This window comes from Pempheris klunzingeri, chromosome 15 (assembly GCF_042242105.1).
Source record: "Pempheris klunzingeri isolate RE-2024b chromosome 15, fPemKlu1.hap1, whole genome shotgun sequence".
Lineage (NCBI taxonomy): Eukaryota > Metazoa > Chordata > Actinopteri > Acropomatiformes > Pempheridae > Pempheris > Pempheris klunzingeri.
This window is the reverse complement of record NC_092026.1, coordinates 10,983,453-11,005,255: the sequence shown is the minus strand read 5'-3', so window position 1 is coordinate 11,005,255 and position 21,803 is coordinate 10,983,453. Positions and strand designations below refer to the sequence as shown.

The 21,803-nt window shown below is 40.4% G+C and overlaps 1 protein-coding gene across 1 annotated transcript; it reads right to left on the bottom strand.

Annotated features, from left to right (window-relative positions):
• Positions 1–12,975: 12,975 nt before the first annotated feature.
• ube2v2 (ubiquitin-conjugating enzyme E2 variant 2) lies at positions 12,976–19,229 on the bottom strand. Its single transcript, XM_070844670.1, has 4 exons — positions 19,148–19,229; positions 14,744–14,892; positions 13,517–13,642; positions 12,976–13,317 (listed from the first exon to the last, which is right to left on the bottom strand). The coding sequence occupies exons 1-4, from the start codon at positions 19,161–19,163 to the stop codon at positions 13,171–13,173; spliced, it is 438 nt and encodes a 145-aa protein (XP_070700771.1). The 5' UTR covers positions 19,164–19,229; the 3' UTR covers positions 12,976–13,170.
• Between the last annotated feature and the right edge of the window lie 2,574 nt (positions 19,230–21,803).

Here is a 21,803-nt window from a genome sequence, read left to right as displayed (position 1 = left end):
TTGGAGGTCAACCAGACTACACATAAGACACCCAGCTACATGAGCAATGAGACATGAACTATGGGGAGATAAATACATACATGAGAATTGCCGATTTTGAATTATTACAATAGTTCAGCACTTAGGGAAAATGTCGATAATGAGAAGATTGATACCTCATACCTGTGTGCTATGTAGTTGGAAACAGAAGGTGGTTAGCTCATTTTAGCAAAACAACAGGAAACAGAAGGAAATAGGCAGCCTGGTTCTGTATGAAGGTAGATAAAATCCACCCGGCAGCAGTATAATAATTAACATGTTATGTCTTATTTGTTTAACCTGTACAAAAACTGAGGTGGAAACAATCATTGTATTACAATAATGAGCTATTTGACTATTTCTCGGTATCTCGGTTTCTCAAATATGTTTATTCAGTTTCTTTCCAAGAGTTAAATGACGATGATGTCTCATGTCTGTTGGGTAAATATGAAGCTATCATCAAGTACTCGTTAGCTTAGCTTAGCATAAGCTAGCCTGGCTCTGTCTAATGGTAAAACAATCTGCATGCCAACGTCTTTATAGTTCAGTTATTGACACGTCATATCTCATTTGTTTGGGCATTTTTCCAATAAAGTTTTTGGTCAGATTTAACAAACTGGACATAACGTGTCAATCAGTGAACTTTGGAGTTGCTGATAGTTGGATTTTGTCCCCTTTTCTTGCCCCCTTTTGTCCCCCGCTGTTTCCAGTCTTTATGCTAAGCTATGCTAACCGGCTCTGGCACCAGCTGCATAATTACAAACATGAGAGTGGTGTCAAGCTCCTTATCTAACTCTCCACAAGACAGCTAATATGAATTTCTCAAACTATTTATTGCAGTAATCTTATCTCATAGTCAACTTTACTCAAAGGGTAGCTGTTCATTTCTTCCTATGTCTTAGTATCAAATAATGTTTCTGTTGGGACTGATTGCCCTCTTGTCCCTGTGTGCAACTGAGCCCAAGATGAGAGCTATTGTAGGGAGCGTTAATACAAACCAGATGTTAAACTTGTGTCCTCAAAATGAATGGGCCTATTGGGAAACCAAGGCGAGTCTCAGGGGACATTCCACTGGAGGCTAAGCTGATTGGTTCATATTGAAACAACATGGCCAAGATAAACTGGGATTTCAAGAAAGGGGGTCTCTGGACGCCAGAGTCTAAAATAAATCGTTAGGGCTAAAGGAGGAGCTTAGCTCATCCTCTAAGGAAAACAGTGAGTTTTGCAAGTGACTGACACACATGATGACTGTGGCGCCAGGCAACCTCGGTCTACGGCCCAGTTGTGGGCTGCATGGGAAGTGGAGAGCATCATGGGCCATGCTTCTTTTGTGCTGATGTCACAAAGCTGCAGGGTATTACTTTTTCCAAATTGTTGTATTTATTTTCCCCTCATGACTTGACTGCTTTTGGCAGGGGAAAGTTAGAACTAAAATGGTCTTGTAAAGACAAAGATTACTGTGATGATCACACATTTAAATTCATCTCATTTGTTTAATCTTGCATAAAGGCATCAAAGATATCATGTGTGACTTGACACTGCAAACACAGCTACATCTTGATCTGTTTACTTTTAGTTTTTTGTGTCGTGAGGCTGAAATAATGTGTTGAATAAACTGTCAGTTAAAATCAATTTTGTTCATTTGCTTTTTTCCAACTTATTATCATTCGATACAGCTTTATCTCAAAGCCCATTCTTTTATTTTTCAAGATTCAAAGATTTAGTTGTCACATACATAATCTACATAGAACAGTGTACAATGAAATACTTAATTACCATGTCAATAGACTGTTCATAATGAAAGTAAAACAAAATGGAGAAGAACATACAAATACATTGAAAAATTGGATTACTTCAAGGGAGCAAATGTAGGCAAAAAAGGAAGTGGAAAAGAAAAGTAAAAAACAAGACTCATCATCTATGACAGTAACCAAACTGAGTCTCATAGCAAAAGTCAGAGGATATTTTATTCCACTTTTATGATCAAAGAGGCTTGTTGACTCATAAAAGCCCATCAGTGTCAGCTGCAAGGAGAGCGTCTCTGTGGCCACATGGTTTTGTCTGTGCTATCACAACAAGTCTTGCTCTAATAGAGTGGAAGTCCAGTTGTTTGGACCTCCTGTGTGCAGCCCAGAAAGCCTGGGATAAAAAAAAACAAAACGCTCAAGGTCACAATAGTGGCATTTTAATTACCATCTGCCAGTCATGGCAAGTAATTGCTGGTGCCATGTCCTTCAGTGCTCTGAGATGTCAGGCTCCACAAAGAGAGATCTAAAAAGAGAAGCACACAATAGCTGGAAAGCAGGAGTGTGGCGGTGCTTTCCTCTGTCAGTGGGCTGGTCGACCTGTTTTGTAAGCACTTCCATCCTGTGAAAGCCCCTGGTAGACCTCCACCTGCTAGCTCACTACTAGTCTGCTGCAACTTCTCAGAGAGCAGCGCGCCAGCCTCTCCCCCTCATTTCACTGGCGCCAGCGCTCAATGGGCCCTGCACTTTGATTATTTGTGTTAACAGTTAATTTAGCACCACAGACACATGTGCCAAAGCTGGCTTCACTTCCTCATGCATCACCAACAAATGTGACTTTTATGAGTTCCTTTTCACAGGACCCCCCCCCCCCCCTCCTCCTCCTCCTCTCGACTAAGTTCTCGCCTCTCGACTCGCTCTCCTCACCCTCTATTGACTCCCCACAAACAGACACCATCTCCTCACCTCCTCTTACCTCTCCTCTGTCCCTCCTCCCCCATCTCATTTTCCAACCTCCCGCCTCCACTTGCTTATTTCGTTGGTTAAGCCTTAATCTCTTCCACATCTTGCCTGCAAGAGTTATTTCTGGCTCCTCTGTTCCCAATGTTTGCATTATCAGGAATACATTTCATGTCAATTTATTCGTTGGTTAAATACCACAAGAGAGTCACTCTTTAAGAGATTTGAACTGCAGTTGAAAAGAATGCTTATCCCCCAAAAGAGGGTCTTCTCAATGCCTTCTGACAACTCTTTCCATTTGGAGTCGAGCTTACAAAAATAACTACTAAGAAGGAATTAAAGAAATAGCTGTTTCATACACTAAGCTCACTTAAAAAGACATTACAGACCACAAAGAATTCATACTTTATTGCAGCTGATGATGAATGGTGCTATCATCCAGACTCCTGGCAGAGGATGATCATTGTACAGAGTAAAGTGTTCCAAATATTAAGTCAAACCTGAGAGCATGACCTGAACTTTTTCAGTATTAGGTGACACATAGATATAATCTGCCTTTAAGAAAACCTCTAGCCTCAATACCAAGTGGAGCCACAGTCTAGTGGGTAGTGGGAAAGGGAGCTCAGAGGACTCTGTCAATGCCTAGTTAGCTTCGACATTGATACTTACAGACTGGGAAAGAACAGTGCTGAGGGAGCATAAACTAGCCGCACACCGATGAGCTCATGCCAGGACTATGCAAGCAGAAGGCCACAGGAGCCATGGAAATATTTGGACATTTATTTTGCTCCCCCGCTTGTCTGTAGTGCAATCCAGTGCATCATCTTTTGTGGTTGAGAGACACGTTTTCAAGTGGCCAGAGGCAGAACCTTAAAAGGTTGGTCTTGCATTTCTTTCTTATTGTGTGACTGCATTTCAGCCACTCAGCAGGAGCAAATTGCGACCGCATCCCGACACCGCAGATTCTTCTTCATTAATTCTCCATCCGTGCCATGTAGTCTATCACGGCTCGAGCATTGATTCATGCGCAGTGTTCCATAATAGCACGGCCACTGTGGCGGCCTGTTTTCAGTCAGACAGAAATGGCCACTGCTGGTATCCTGAGGCATGTTGAATGTGGTGAAACTACGTGTGGAAACATGAGAAAATCTTATGTAAGTCCAAGTCTCTACAGTCAGGCAGCTTACTGAGCTCACAGAGGTGTCATTAAATCCTTCATTGGGATTATATTTCATCTCATTAGAGGTTCAACTCTTGGCTTTTAAGTAACAGCAGGTGAATTCTATCACTTACTATTAGCCCCCTTTTTTTAGCATTTAGAAGGAGTAGATGCATTACAGGTATAAGGACATTTTTAGCCACGCTAGCAGTGTTCATGGTTCCCAGAGGGTGAATCCTACAGACCTTGATGATCCCCTGACTTTTCCTCTAATGTCATCATGATGTTGACATGTGTGGTTTTGAGTGAAATCAACAATTACTGGATGGATTCTCATGAAATTTACACATGTCTGTGTCCCCCTTTCAGATTTGTAATCATTTTCCCCTGACTGACCTGGCCCTGACAAAATGTGTCCAATACTTTGTTTTTTGACCAAATAGCTTCTGAACTAATGACATTCCCATCTGTGTCAACTATACTTTGTGTTTAGTGCTATTTGTTGAATAGCTTGCATGCTGACACAATCAACTAAAATGTTAATATTGTCATATGTTGACATGCTGACATTAACATTTTGTTGTATCAGCAGCCTCACAGAGATGCTAGTGTGGTTGTTTGCATCCTTGTTAAGTGTATTTGTGTACTTGGCAACAATTACAACTGCTGATAGTGAAACAGCATCCACAAATACTGTGTAGGCAATAATAAACTAATAAATAACCATTGCCAATGTAGTGTAACACAGTTCTAATTGTACAAATGATATTTCATATTAATATTAAGGATTTGTTTGTATATTAGTTGCCTGTATTAGTGAGGCATTGACTGATACTCTTCATCTAAGCTACTTAAACATTAATAAGTAGCTTAGTGGCATAACTTAGAGGGATGGACTCGTATTTGCAAGTTTGATCATTTAATGATGAAAACGACAAATACGACATGCTTTAGATATTGCAGGTGTAGCCTTCAAATAATCGTTTTGAGCTAAAGTATGCAGACAAGCATTTATTATGAACAAAAACCACAGATAGTTTTTGTTCACAGGTAGTAATTTTTACCCTGTTATGGATGAATGTAGGTTCCATACATCTAATGGTATTGTATTTCCTTAGAACTACATTATGATGTGTTATAAATCAGGATTTATATGCCGCTTATAAATGCTGTTATCACCTCTTAAATGAAGCTGAAACTGAAGAAGCTAGACAAATCTTAATTCCCATCACATACAGAGCTGAGAGGATGACAAAGTCTATCCTCGGGGGAAGAGGGGGGGGGGAGTCACAGGGGAGTGCTCTCAGAGACACCGGGTTGACTGAGCTTCTGCACACAGCTCCGGGATTCCCTCCTCTTCCTTCCCAGTATTGTCCCACATCCTGCAAGGCCCAGCTCTCCTCTCCTCTGCGGCCATCGCTGCCACAATAGCATCAGCGGGCAGCGGGCACTGAGGGGTGACCAGAGGGACACCAGCAGTCAGCCTGACAGGATGTGACACACTTCTCTCAACAATTAATGAGTACAAAAGGAGCGGCTGACACAACATGACAGCTTAGCGTGGCACTTCAGGCCTTAATGGCTCGCTGAGTGGCATCTTCACACCCGGCTATCACACTCAGAAACAAAAATGGCCAATGATGGCAACATGGAAAAGGCTTGCTGGAATGTTTTATTCAACAGGAGGTCACACTCTTGAAAAAATGATGAAAAATCTCATGCTTAGTGGTGGGAAGTAGCTGCATACAGTTAATTTACTCTAGTACTGTACTTCAGTACAATTTCTTGGTTGTATTTTAGTGAAATGTTATACTACAGCTGAAGCAGCACACATCATCCTGTTTACTCCACTAGATCTATCTGACAGATATGATACATGATGCATACAGCTCTATAAGAGTTACATTCAAGCACTTTTCAAGTACTTTCAAGCCTTTATCATCATCATAGTAACATCTAAATTGTTACTATAAGTGTACTTTCAAAAAATAAAGTTTGCATGACTATGTGAGATGTTCACCCTCATGGTGCCAAGTTTAGACCAAACACAAAGATGAGCAGAACGGAAAAATGCCCCCTTTACATTTTGGTGCCCATGTTAATCAGTCTAGCTCAGCGATGTTTGGTTTACACGTGTGATTGTGTGGATGAAACACCAGCATATGTTAAAAATTAAGCATTTTTCAAGGAGTGCGTTTGCCTTCAAGCATATTATAACAAAGCATTTTCCAAATTTTCAAGACTTTGTATGCATCCTGTCAAATAAAGTAGTTAATATTAGGGTGACCAGCTCAGACCAGCGATGCCAATCCTTCTACTCTTTCCCCACATTTTCTGACTCTCTCCTCTATCTATATTAAATAAAGGCACAAAATGCCCCCCCCCCAAAAGAATCTTTAAAAAAGTAAAGCTTTACCTTAACCAGCTACTGATATATAGCTGTATATTCTGTATGTATGTAGCTGTATAATACTGCACACACAGAAATGCTGCCTTTAATAAGTACGTTTACTTTTGACAATTCAAGTACATTTTGCTGCTAATTCTTCTGCTCAAGTAGGATTTGAGTACTCATGAGCTCACATGCTCATGGCTAGCTGTACCTCTAATGAGAATTATCGCAATGTCATTGGTACAGTCTTCCTAAATATAATAGCAAAGAAAAACAGCATTTCCATCAATAACTTCAAAGCAAATATATCTTCATCATAGAAGTTTGAAAAGCCACAGAGATAAAACATTTAAAAAAAAACTAGTACTGATATCCTCTTTCCCCAGTGAATTTTCTGGCTTCAGTAAATGTGCAAAAGAGCTGAATTTCTGCCTCCTCTGGCGTTTGCTGACTGTGAACAGCAGCTTTCTCAATATTAATAATAATATTACCGATGGCACCACTGAAAGGGAGGGATTAGTGCTCATACTACTGAATGAGAAGTCACCGCTTGGCTGGTGTACATGTGGGATTTGACTTGACTTTTCTTTAAACACAGCAAATGGGAAGCCAAAAATCTTTTTCATTTAAGAGCAATTAAGTGGATCCCAGAATCACTGGCTCCAGCACGCCGCCGAGGCGTTTTTTTTTCCTGGTTTTATTACCCATTTCCTCTCCCTTGCGCCAGCAGAAGGAATGCTCACTTTTCTCTCACAAAGCCACATTTCCAACGCCAGAATCACACAGGGACCACCATGATTAAGTGCAAGCCAGTGCTTCCCTAAACATGTGAGACATTATAGACCCCCCTCCTCCTCCTCCAAACACTGGAGAAGTGTTGTGTTCCAACATTTATGTGAAGTAATTAAAAACATCCACCAGTAATTTAATAGTTCTCACCAAGTAGAGACATGAAGTCTACACAGTTTTTTCACTCTGTATAAATAACCTGGAATGCAGTGAGTACACAGACAGACGATTTGGTCCCTTTTTTTTCTTCCTGCTTTTTGCAACATTTTGTAAGAAGCCCTGTTCTGTGTCACTTTGACCCGAGATGAGGTTGTTACGAGTTACAAGCGTCACGCTGACTTTTAAATTCATGTTCCAGATAGCGTGATCCATACATCATACGCTGACAGCAGATTCAAATCAAAGCTTTCCTATAACTTTAGACTGTCATTCTGCCAGTCTTATAGTCTCAACATCAGTGAGCATAAAAATGACCTCGAGCTCTCGCTGCAGCAGCGTATCCGAATGTGGATGGCTCTGTGAAGTGCATGTCAATAGCCCAGAGAGCCGGCAGTGCAACAGACATGTGTTTCAAATCTGTGTCTTTTCTCACAGCGAGAGAGGAGGCCATTCATTTATCTCACTGTAAATACTGCACTTAAGCACTCAACAGACACTGTTTTCCAAGCCCAAAAGAAAAGTTCATGTGGGTGATTAGCTTAAGAAAAAACTATTAATGTTACAGATTTTTTAAAATGATATGCTATGGCAAACCTAGATTAAGCCATTGTCTAAAACTCAGCAGTATTTGGATCAAAACCAAGGCTGAGCAAGATAAATTCAGTGCTGCGCTACATGGTCATTTTTATACCAAAGCATGTTAACCATACAGTATTAGATGTTTGTTAGACAGTAATCCAGGTGAAGAGAGCATGGCATTAAAGAACTCTTCAGTTTAGCCAAACTTTTTGGCTAAAGAAATCAAATTTAATTGATAATGGAAGGCTGGGAGTGGCTTTGACTATTCAACCTGTTCATGGGTTGAAGATCAGGGGATAAGAAGATCTGGGCCCTATTTTGTTTTTTTTTGTTTTTTTTAACATATTTTGGGTTTGAAATGACTGGTAGGTAAAAGTTTTGGAACTGGTCAACAAGATCGGTTCCACTGGCAGCCAAGAGCCGGCGGTGATCGAGCTACATTGGCTGTAATGTAATCCTTCGGGCCAATCACAGCAGATCAAACTGATGAGCTTGTGCAGCATTTAGCAGCTAAGAGGTCAGAGTATTCCCTCGGGAGCTGGTGGAGACCAAAGCAGAGCTAAAAGAGAGAGGGAAGATTGGATTTACATTCAAAAGGTGGACAGAAACACGGCACCACATGAGTCCCAACGTTGTGTAAATAGGGAGCTCTTTGCTAACATATTAGCCGGGTAGAAATTATAAAGTATAGAACTGTTTGTACAGCTTGTTGCGTGGCCAAAACAATCTTTTAACATAGGTGTAGGTTTAAAGACAAGCTACAGATCACTCAGAACAACTTAACCATTGAGGTGTCAGGTTTGAATACAACTTGTGCAGAACATAATATTGATATCTATGTAGTAACTGTATCTTGTAGGATTAGAGGAACACGTGCCCACCAGATTAAAGAGCTAGCAACTTGACATGGTTTAATACCAATTACGTTTACATATTACAAAATAAGAAATCACCACAAATTTTAAAATGTAACTGCGGCTTTATGTCCCCACCTCTCACGTCGACTTGATCAATCTTTTGTCATGTTTGGTTCTATTTTTAATCTGAAAAGACAGACTCATATTGTCTGTCTGCCACAGACAACACCAGCTTTCTTCTCTGTCAAACTCCCAATGTTAAGTTATGACAAGGACTTAAAGAGTGGTAACAAATGGGGTTTCTCAGGAAGACAGACACATTCTCCCTTCACTGGCCATAAAGAAGACAAAGCTTTTTACAGTATCAACAGACGCAAGACATGGCCTTTTGGCCCCTCAGGGCAAAAGGTGAGCGCTCTGGGAGCAGAGGCCTGGTTCCAGCAGTCTGCCGGCAGCCGAGACGTACGTCCTCCTCACCACATTCCTTCCCATCTTAGATCACTGAACAGTTCTCTCCGGCTTTCTGCCCCCCGTCCCCACCATCCCAAAGCAATATAACTCTTTATTTTTGCCTGGATGGCACCTTATAAAGTAACCAAAATAAACTGGGTGGTACAAGTGTAATAAGTTCAGTGAGCTTCCAGTGCGGCTCCAGCTGGTGCTTTTGTGCAGGTGCCTGAGTTTGAAATTCAGATTAGTCTGATGGGGCCGGAGTCTAAATAGTCGAGTAAGGATTTCCTACTTCCATTCAAATGAGATTCTAAAAAGAAAGAAAGAAAAAAAAAAAAAGTGTAGTCATCGTGAGCAAAGGTTCAGAAAACTCTTCTCTGGAAATACATGTGGTGAATAAAGGAGTAAGCCAGTGTAACCTGAGGCTGTGTCTTTTATATTTGGGGATGACTGTGTCTCTGAGTGAACTGGCTGCAACACAAGCCACTTCTAATTTCATATTCATGACTTCCGAGAGGAGCGAGGAAAATAAACAAAACAACAAGCAAGGAGAGTATAGCTGATGGAAGCTAGGCCCATACGCTGTCACATCTCGAAAGTCAAATCTCATCTTGCTCAGACTGAGGAAGAGCGAGGTCATCCTCCGCAGCAAACACTGACTCATCTCACACCCACACTCACACATAAATTGAAATAAAAAATCTTGCTTGTTTTCAGAGATGTAATGGTTTCATAGTACAAGTGCAGCCTCAGTTATCTATCAATGTGCACAGCCTCAGTAGCCTCATAAGGACACAGGGACACCAGCGGAGCCTTTGTGACAGTATCCTACAAGCAGCCGGGCTGTCGCACCCCACAGCAAGCTGCAAAACACGTCACTTTTCTAAAGAATAATGACAGCATGCACAAACGCAGCCTGGGAGCGTCACAGTGGCGATGCCTTTTCAGACAAGTCATGTCCTCTAAACAGAAGCCCCTTCAACACAGCCCTGCCAAGGACATACATGAGTGTAGAGCGCCCTCTAAGGGACAGAGCTCCGAGCTGATTGGACATGGGAAGCAGTGAGGCGATAAAAGTGCAACCAAACACACATCAAAGCTCACCCTATGCAAATGTAGCTTGAAAATAGAAATAGTTACAAAAAAAAAATGAGACTTTTGATATGGAAATGCTGCACAAATTGTTAATTAATTCCTACTATTCACAATCCAAGCATGTTTTCTTTCTGTGCGTATGCTGCTCCATCACTTCTGCTCATGCAAATGCACACTCAGCTGCCAGTTTATTAGGTACACCTCCCTTTAATAACAGTTTAATAACAGCCCTACAATATCTTCTATATAAATGGAAGTAATAATGTTCAGTTTTTATTAAAAGAGGTTTAGATCCAACTATATGGTCATTTTGGGGGATTAGTAGTTTGTGTTGGAACTGTGTTGCTTTATAGAGGTGTTTTTGTTATTTAGCCCACCCTGACTGATATAAACGGGGTGGACAAAATAATTGAAACACCTGCCAGTATAAACTATCAATCATAACATTTACAACAAGAGGATTTATTGCAGGGCTGTTGTATTAGACTGCACTAGCTTCAGCTATGTGTACCTAATAATCTGACAACCGTATATTTATAGAATGGAGAACATACTGAGATAAGATGCCTTTGGGCTTCTGTTCACCTTTATGCAAGTCGTCCGTCTTGATACACAGTGAGAACAGTTTGTGATCCCACTAAAATCTTGATTTCCTTTTTTCCAGGGGGCATTTTTTTAATCATCATCAACGTTGCAGAGCTCCCACGAGGCTGCAGTAACAGGGTTTTACAGTGCGGGTCAACGTGGCCGACAGACACGTGCCCATCTCAGCCCAGAGACGAGACAAAGCTGCTGCAGCCTGGGAGATATACGGCCACTCAAGGGGTCACTCGGGTCGAATGTGGAAGCCACCAAATCATTTTTAGACGTCACGCACAGACACACCGTCTTTGAGCCTTGGATGCCTCTAAGGCCACACATTTATTAAGAGTTGGAAGGAGGGCCCAGCAGCTTTCAAAATTAAACTTATTATTCACAGTATTGTTGCAGCTGATCAGCTTTTAATAAATACTAGAAGATCATGTCAGCCCTGTTTTAGCCTCTGTGATTCATCGATATTAGACTAAAGGTGACCAGGCTCTGCAGTGACGACCCCTCACCTCTGCCCAATGATCTGAGGCTGCAAAATTAGTGACATCTTTTAAGTAACTTTACATCATTTTTTTTTTTTAAAAAGCCTTTTATTAATTCTGCCATCTCTCTGCCTCCCCCAACACACCTCATCAGTTTTATCACTTTTATTGTTCTTATGTTTATTAATGGGGAATTTTTTGAGTCACCTATCATCCTAATGTGTTTTTAATCCTGTTTTCACCATGTAAAGCAGTGCTTAACTTTGTTTTTGAAAAGTCCTGCATAAATTATGGTTATTATTATTAGCTCTCGGCAATATGTCAATCAAATGATTTGACTAATGGTACTTTTTTTTTTTCTCAGCTGCTGGACCATCAAATATTAATCTCTGAAAAATAAATTGAGTCTGGTGCCAGGAGATAATGGGAATATAAATTGCCAGAAATCCCCAAAAATAGACTCTTAACCCTCCCTGACAGACCAGCTACTCTACCAGACCATCACTGGAACAAACACTTGCTCAATTTTCCTGGTAAATAGGGTTTAAAATTTTTAAATTCAAAAGATGCTTCAACCACCTAATGTTTGGCAAAACATTATTTTAACCAGATAAACACAGTGCACTACAGATAGAAGATTGCACCATCTGCAGTGAATTCCCTTTAAATGCCCATTTGGTTAATTAAACTTTATGAATAATCAAACAGCTGAAAAGCAACATGAGGTCACGTTCTCAGAGGGAACAGCACTCCTGCTTCTCACTGAGTATCTACTACCAAACACTGTGCAGTGCTCACAGACCACCAAGAGGAATTAGTGCACAGAATAACAAGCTTTGGATGGACTTCAGTCATTAGGAAACAAACTTATCCATCTAAAAAATACACCACTAAATAAGAACTGCAGTGTAAAATGAGTGACATTTGGATTATATTATTCTAATGAGCACAAGTCACATATCAAGTATCTGCAGTGGTGTCAGCCAGCAGTTTCATTAACCTGGTTTCCATTACACGACCCGACAGGGCCGGCGAGAGCTTACTCACAACATGATGCATGACTCGTGCTTCCAGAGTCGACTCGTCAGCTAAGGCCTTCTGGTGGGATAACTGGTGACTGTAGGTGCAGCTGAGGAGTCAAATGAACTTCAACCTTGAGGTTTGTAGTTTGTTTGTTTTTTTTCGCAGACAGTGATTTTAATTTCAGAAAATCACAAGTTCATACACCTGCCATTTTCACTAGAAGTTAAATGCAAGGGTTTCAGAACAGAACAGGCTTCAACGTCTGTTACATGTCAAAGAGCTGCAGAACAGAAACATATTGGTATCGTGTCAAATACAGATATATATATATATATTTATAAAAAAAATCTTTCTTACCTTGTGACACTACTTTTAGACTACAGCCACAGTTCCATATTTAGCCATCTGCATGATATTTGAATGAACCTGCTAAATTTGACTAACAACTCAAAAATGAGGCTTCTCTTTGACTAGGTATTAGTTACAGAACATGCCTTCATACACACATCTTGCTATTTACTTCAGTGATTCAGTCATTTGAACATACAACTATTGGGACTCTGGTACAGCCTCTGCATGGCGTCATGCTTCCCTCTTCAAGCCCACTCAAGCTGGAACATGTTGAACAGAAAAGTCATTGTCAAAGTAACTTTATTAAAGGCGAATAACTGTGGTCTTGTAGTCTTTTAACTATCTATTCAGTGCTAAACTGCAGGGACATTTTCTTTTTGAATGAGCTATGTAATAAGAAAGTCCAATCTTGCTCTTGCAGACGATATTGTTGATGTGTGAAGTGAGCCTCTTGATGGTTTTACACAATATTTCTAAGAGAGTAAGGTTTAAGACAGAGGGTCGAAACAATCCATTACGATTAAGTGCTGTAGGTTTGTCCTTCTGGTGGTTGTGGAAGCTTCATATTTTCTTTGGACATCATTAGACGCCTTAACTCTTGAAGAACAATTTTAATGCTGTAAGAATTCTGCCATTTTGCTAATATTGGTATGCTACGTGAATCCACCTGTGAGACAAAAAAGAAATGAAAAGACAAAAGCACACCAAATCAGTCAGTGTGACAGGAGCGCTGGCAGTGAGTGATTGCACGAATCACATCTGAGCATCACAAAACTGCTGCGCAAAACAATTTCTGAGTTCAAGGAAATGATGTGACACGGAGCAACACTCATACATAACCTTGTCAGATTTGTGATGACACTTACCGTCCCGTTGGAATTATTTATCCCATTCATGCTAATTTTTGTTACAAATCTAACAGTCGGGGCTGTCTCTGGGTATCTGGATCCACATTCCACTTTCAGACTGTATATCCTGTTCTCATAGTTGGTCTGAAAAACAAAGTAGAAGCGAAATAGAAAAACGTGTTTACATCAGTTACCGTCTCTGTATTAGTATTAGCAGTATTTTCTGTCTGTGTGAATAGGAGTTGGGGGCGATCCGATCCAGTATCGGTTATCGATGCCAATTCTGACATGTTCCACTCATCCTGCTTCCATAGTCTGTTGTTTTTATGAATTTTAAACATTTAATGAGGAAATTCTAAACCCCAAGCCAAAATGTTGTAGCATAAATTTATGAATGAGCCTAATTAGTAATTAAACAGCTACATTCATACTGGGGAATATGGCAGCTGAGGGCTGCAGTTACAAAAAGGTAACAGCGAGAGCGCCTCACTCCAGTCACATGCAGTGTAGCAGGATGCTCTGACCCTGACAGGCCGCACTCCTCTCCAGCCACGCAACGAGCATGCATGCTCAGTCACAGCTCGTACTGGAGCTCAGCTTTGGGTCAACTTTGCCTGCATCTTCCTCGACTACCGGTGCAGCAGGCTGCACCTGCCTGCACGCCCTCATGCACCACATGTCCACCAGACAGACACACAAGTACTCTAAACTCTAGTGAGTGTGCTAGTAAATATACTTGTTCGTTTAACTTCACTTTTATGAAACGAGTAACGTCAGCAATCGCGGTTCTTTGCCACTTCCCACCCTTAAAGGGAGCTGTGGCTAAACCCCCCCAGCCGTGAAGCTTCTCGAGGATCTCCTCGTCAGTAAAACACCGGCAGGTTGAGGAAGGACACCATCAGCTCATTGTTACTTAATGCTCTCACTTTAACTATTTTAAACACCTCTTATGACTTCTAAACTCATGTATAGACATGTACTTACTAGTAGTTGATAGTGCATTGCTGTGCACTTGGTTTGTTAAAAACGGTTATCATAACAATTTCCACTCCCACAACTGATTGCATGTCTACCTGACCTACAGTCTGAATAAATTGCTTTGGAATACATTTAAATGTAATGCTTTTTTGTATATGTATTGCTCTGAATTGCTACAGCCTCGTGCAACAAATTGAAAGTGGAAAAAGTGGATAAGTGCATCTGTAATTGGACTGATAATCCACATGCTGAGTCTGCTCTGCTTACTCTTGCTGGTCCAATGATCATGCCTGTCCACCGTGTGAGAGTCATGTCTTCGTCATCCTCGAGGCCCCAGCTGACTGTGCCGTCACCTTCGCCCTTCTGCCCTTCTTCAAGCTCCTCCAACAAGCGAAAGTTGCGTGGAACTTTAACTCCTAAAATAACAAAAACACACTGTGAATTACACAGATTTAAAGTATATGTCTGAGCGTCTGCTCTCCTACTGTTGACAAATTCCTTCAGAAGATCACCACATTGTTGTACTGGGTGAAATGTTCCTTCATGGGCACTGTAGTTTAGTCGATCACATATATACCAACCTGCTGCTGGATATTCTCACTAGAGCCCAAAAAGTGTATTAACCCTGCTGAAAATAGTTACCAGCATATTTCTTTTTCTTAGAACAACTTTTACTCAAATCTACAGTGGCTGACTGTTTTATGAGTTCAAGGAACCTCTAGTAGGAAGGAAAGTACATATTTGTAACTGGTTTTACAAGATCTTCAGTAGGAATGAGTGGGGCCACAGTCAGGGTAGCACTGGCATAAAGTACAGTAAGACGACAAACTAACACATTGTTAGGTTGGTTACTCAAGAACAATAAAAAAGTTCTAAATCTGTTTAAAGAGGTCATAACAGGCACACTGAACTACACTTTCCGCGACTGTATGACGGTCCGTGTGGCATAATATGGTGACTTTTTTTCATAGGATGTCAAGGGTAAATCCCACACATACTCTGCCTCTGATTGGCCTTTTCATGATATTCTTTTCTTAACCCTGACCACATGACTCCCCGTGCCTAAACCTAACCGATCGAGGGTTTGCCATCCTAGGAGAAAAGATTTTTCTTATGCGAAGGCTTTGTACAGATATCTGCATGCCTACTAAAATTTCACGCAGCAACAGCCTAGACTCCTGCAGACGTCGATGTGCTGTGTATGAGAGGATGTCGTCCTGTAAGCAGACTCCAGAAAGTATCATCACAGAACTCCTACGTGTCTGTGGTGTCTGTAGCTGTCCATGTGCATGTTCTTTTAGGAATATAATCCTAATACGATGGCATTCTTATTTTTCTACAAGTCCTGTATCCCTACCAGAGCAGCAATGATTAATTGATTAGTTATCTTTGATTATTGATTAAACCATTTGAGTAACTTAAGAAAAAAGGTCAAAATTGTCAGATTCTAGCTTCTTACTTGTGAATATTTTGTTCTTTTGGACTCCTCTGTGAGACCAAATAACTAATAGATTAATTGAGAAAATAATCAACGCATTAATTGACAATGACAGTAATTGTTAGGTGCAGCCCGAATCTCAACCACTCGGTCACCATCTTTCTCAGCTCAGCTGGCGGTGCCACCAATAGAGGCTGACCTCTGCTGGCACATGGTGCGTACTACAATACATCAGCTCAACACACCATCTCCACATCGGTTAAAAGAAAAAAAACAGAGGAGCATCTGTATTTTTAGCCCCTTTTACAGTGGGAATATTGTACCAATGTTGCACCTCACTGTCTGTGTAAAACAAGACACAATCTGTGTCATTGTTGTTCTCCTCTGAACCAGCAGAGCAGGTAGTAACAGAGACAAATCAATGTCTCTGCGATAAGGGTGAACCGGCTTGATGGGACACCACTAGACGCAGGCGCTGTTGTGTCACACGTCACGCCTCTTTTGTTTGTGGAAAGCCTGCTATCTAACAATCACACACCGGGGCGGCAATTTGCCCGAGTTGTTTGGTCAAGTGCAAAAATGCAAAGCCAGCTTTACAGCGAGTCTTCCTTTCATCGATATTGTGGGTTCTCTGTGTAAAAATAGCTTTTGACTGTGCTGATAATTATTCCATCTGGATTTCTATATATACCATAATGCGGTGATATCACCCAAGCCTACCTAAAATAGTTTTAAACTGACAGTTTTTATCCAAGTGTTTTGTCACTACTGATGTTATACCAGTGCATCCTTTCATGACCACTGATGCAAACACACATTCCAATCACAGAAAAGTAATGCATCCAAATGAGTAAGGGTGTTAAATATATGCAGGACTGGTTGATGCAAGTAAAAGATTGATGCGCCACAGCACATCTGCTGTGGAACTGCATCTAATTTGATACCTTGCTCGCAACACATTTGCTAAAAGATATCCGATATCGCTGAACATTGAAGCTTTATAAAAATCTGCGCCCCTGACAACCGCTAGGAAAGACAGTGATGAGATTTGGCGCACATGTGCCTATACTGTTGATTTTTAACAAGTGAATCGGGGTAACGTCCATTCATCTTATGACCGATGTTGTAACAGCTGACTTGATAATAACATCATTTAAAACTAGTCAATCAAAGTGTTCAGCTACTGGGAAAATGTTCTCGGCTCAAACGTTGGCACTACAGGCAGCCTGACAGGCACTCATGGAGGTGTAAATGATGAACCACTTACAGCTCATGACTGCAGGAGTGGTGGAGGTTGAGGGGACGGCACTTAAGAAAACTGCTGCTACTTATAATTATGATCCTGAAGACAAATTTGCAGAAGAGGAAGTGAGAAGAGCATTTTAAAAAGGCCCCATGACTGAGGCAGGCAACACGGTGAAAACACTCTCATTTCCTGTCGTCACCGAATCGTTCGCTTCACCTCCTTCAATGTCAGACAACATTCGTCACAGTCAGCCTTCACAAATCACCTCCTAAAAATCAATATTTTACATCTGGTGTGCAGTGGCCGCAGTGAAGGATTGTCTCTTAAGTGGCACATGGGTTCACCCATTTTCTTAAAAGGCATTTTCTCACAAGTCGTTAACAACATGCAAACTGGGGATGGCACCAATATTATCACCGTATGACTGCCAAAGATAATAGAGCTGCAACTATCAATTAATCAATTGATTATTTTCTCATCTAATAAATTGGCCTGTAAAAAAGGGCAGAAAACAGTTTCCTACAGGCCAAAATAATGTTATGAAATTGTGTTTTTTTACTTTCTGTATTATTTTGATTGTTTTCCTCTATTGTTTGTGGCTGGCCTAGCTTTGCCTGTCCTCTACTGGTTCTCAGTATTGTTATTTATGAAAATGCAATTCTGCTGGTCCAATAAAATGTTTCAACATGTCAAATTAAATTCCTGGAGGTCAAAGTATTCTTGTTACATTCAATTATAATAGAAAAGAGGCACAAATGTGAGCTTTATCAAGAATGTTAGTTTTGCTGATTTGTGATTCGCTTTACTCTAAAATGTTCAGAACTTTTACTGTGTCTCTAGAGTCCTCTCATACTCATGTTATCTATGACTCCAGTAATTTAAACCTTTTGTAGGTTAAAAATGAACCAGTCCTGAGGTAGTTTCGATTGTGTTTTTTTAACATCCCCGTTGTGTAGACTTCAATCGACACATACGAAAATAACGTAAATCTTATAAGAATGTAAATGTTATAGGTTTTAGTTTGTTTTTTCTGTAATTCGGGGTTTATTTTTGCAAGTTTTGAGAACCACGCTTCATGGTGGCCGCTAAAGCAGGCATGGGCTCCGTCTAATTGCTGAAACAAAGCGTGCCCACCACAGTGTGACGTTTTATCAATCTGGTGCGTTTCAACACTGCCGACCTACCTTACAACAGCAAACATCTATCTTTTGTAAAGATGCGGAGGTATTCCCTGCTTCTAATTCTTTAGTTAAACGTAAAAATCCTGTTAAAATGTGACAAAAACGTTGCTAAGTGCAGTGCTAATGGAAGCAGCAGTGGAACTGCTCCCTACATGTTAAAAGATCAACATTACCGTCGCTGTACTACTGTTAAACTGTAAAGCACTATAAAAATCCCCTATTGTATAGCTCAATTGTGAATAATTACAGTCTAATGGGTACTAAAAGTAGATAAATAAACGCAGAGAGGCGTCGCTGGGTCTGGTTTAGTAGTCAGACATGACTGTGTCGAGTACCCCTGCCTCGCGGTGTTAGAATATTCTAGTCGCTACGTTAGCTTAGCCAGCTAATGCTATCTGCGGTTGTTTACAATCCTCATGTTAATGGGAACTTACACACCTCAATCAACTTTTATATCGTGTTATAATAGCTGTGGCTTTTTCTTTGTGCCACATGGAGTCAGTAGTAGCGATTCTGACAGGTATTGCGGACACCGTGAGCTATTTTAGCTAACTCACGGGGCAAGCTTAAGCTAGGCTAGCTAGCACAGTAGCTCCAGGAGAGAGATGCTTCCCCCCACCCCCCCGTGGAGATCACTGCTCTACCGAAAGGCGAAATCTGCCGATTAACTACACTTCGGAGCAAATTTGCAAACACGTTTTAAGCGAGCGAGTCGTCACGTTTGAATAAGCCGAGGCGTGAGCCCCGGTGGCCGGCTAGTAGCGCACTTTGCCCCGCTGTGGATGCTAGTTCGGAGGCACACAAACCTGAAGAGGCCGCCATGTTCTTCAGCCGAGTCCAGAAGCACAGAGAACTGTGACATCACAGCGGCGGATCACAGCTGCGGTCACACACACACGCACGCAGACGCACACACACTCACGCACGCACACACACAGGTCAGTTTACAGCGGTGTAATGGCTGACTACACTCACACACACTGCCACAAACAACCTCTGTGCAAATAAACGTGCAACAACCACTGAACCTACAACCTACAACTCCTACATTACTGATAATGTGGTTTACATGCATGTATTTATCATCAGTGTAAATCTGTATATACATGCACATACTATCATACCCATCTATCTTATGTATATAAACTAGCCTGTTGGTTTAATCACTCCATATTCACTCCAGCATGTTTTCACGCTGCACCATTTATAATTAAAGTCAGGATCAGCTTTATTATACCAACTATTGTGTGCACATACAAGGGATTTGACTGTGATTTTAAGTTGCTCTCCACATGCTCACACAGACATAGACACAAGGCTAAAAACAAGGACAATGAGAACAAAGCTGAAAGGCAAAAACATACACATTTAACTTCTATCTACAGATGAAAATATATATGAAAGGTATACATATATATATATATAGAAAATACGATAACAAGAAGAATAATAGTGGAGAATGCAAAGATGCTGGAATAAATATGGATTAGTGAGGTTACAATGAGGTAGGTGGACATGACAGTGTGTATACAACATACAGTATAAACAGCATACATTGATTTATAGTTGAATATTATTTGAATATATCTTGTCATTGTGTTCACAAGTTCACAGTTTTTTTTATATACATATTGTATATACTATATATATTTATATCTGTACACAGTAGTTAAATATCTGTTTAGATTTGCTGTTTTTTTTTTTTTACTGCATGTCTATTTCTGTGACAGTAGCCTACATTAAAAGTCAGACTCATTTAGTGTGTATATAATAGTTGGTCAGTTAAGTCTATTCTTGCCTTTTGGCTCTTAAATGTCCAAAGAGGTTGTTATTTATTATTAGTTGAGGTTGTAGGACAGCAGGTGACCCCTGATGAAGCCTGTGACAGGTAACATTGTGAGTCATTGGACAAAAAAATCCCTGATGGTGATTAAAAATCAGTAAAATATAAGGTATCATAAACAATAGTTAGGCCAAATGAGCTGTAAAAATGAATCTGTGCTATCAGTAACAAGGAAATTGGGATCACAACATAGCAGCAGTCAAATAAGTTACACAGGAAACGCTGGTGATCTGACCATTAAAGTGTCACCGTTTTATAATTAAGAGTCAATACTTAATCAAATCCCTCGTAAACAATAATGTGTAACATCCCCAAATGAGGATAAGACTTCCTGTCTGGAAAAGCAAAGTCTGAAGCACATGTTCTAGAAACAATACAGAGCTATGGTGTCCTGTAAGGGTCAAACAGCGCTAATTATCCGCGGGATAGGCAACACAGCAGTGACACCTAGTGGTTTATTTAGGCTACTGCCTCATATATAAAATACTGTTTGTACTGTCTGTACTGTGTGAGTTATTTTTGTTTTAAGAAATCATTTCTCAGGCTCCTCTGCCTGTAAAGTGTCTTCCTCTCTGTTAATAACATCTTGGTGTGATGTCTCATCTTATCAAGGCTTTCCTGTCATTCATCTGGCTGCTGTTAAATTACAGGCCACGTCTGCAGCCCCTGGAGCAGGTTTGTGTCCTGTCTTCTTCAGCTCAGCCACTAAACCTGCTAACACAGTGTTTTACACCAGGACCAGGAAGTCTGCACTGAGGACAATGACTTTCAATACAGCTCACAATGTATACATTTAATCTACAATATAGCAAAGTAACCTTAATAAAGGTTTATCTTATGTCAGCAAACTGACAGTCACTTGTCTGAGTTTGGTAGAAACAGTTCAGTTTCGGTTCCTGAAATAATATTCCAGTAATTCGACTGATTTATGACTGATTTCACATCAAATATGGATTAAGATCTCTAATCTTGTATGTGTTATATCAAACTATACAGGGGAATAGTTAAAGTTTTTAAAGTAAAAAGTGTCCAAGTTTTGATACACTTTCTTTTTTTAAACCTCCACAGCCTGTAGTTTTACAGGTTTTGAGGCATTGCTAGATTATATTATTATATAAAAGGGTATAAGTCACTTTTTCTCTAAGGTGTTTACACTGGAAAAATGTCGAGTTAAAACCCATAAAATGTGGGCGACATGATCTGCTTTTCCACTTTAGGAAATTCTGTATTCTCTATTAATAATCATGTTATCGGAAAAGTTTAGTACTTCTGGAGAACATGAACATGAACAATAAGCAAACTATTTTTATATACTATTTTACATACCCCGGGTTGAGAAAATTAGAATTTATAAAAGCAGTTTTGAAAATAACAAAATCACAGGAAAACATTTCTCCTGCCTGAAACAACTCTTGTAGACTTACAGTACAGTCACACCTGGTTTAAATGTACACACACTTCAAACTGTGTTTCAACTTGGTTAAGTGTGAATTTGAATACAAATTCAAGCCTGCCAGAGTTTGGGGAGTAAATAATAGTTACTTGAGGATTTTTGCTTGGTCACAGATGAGACAAAATGGTGGACGGAACAATGTCAGTTACACTGGAATCTTGGCAGT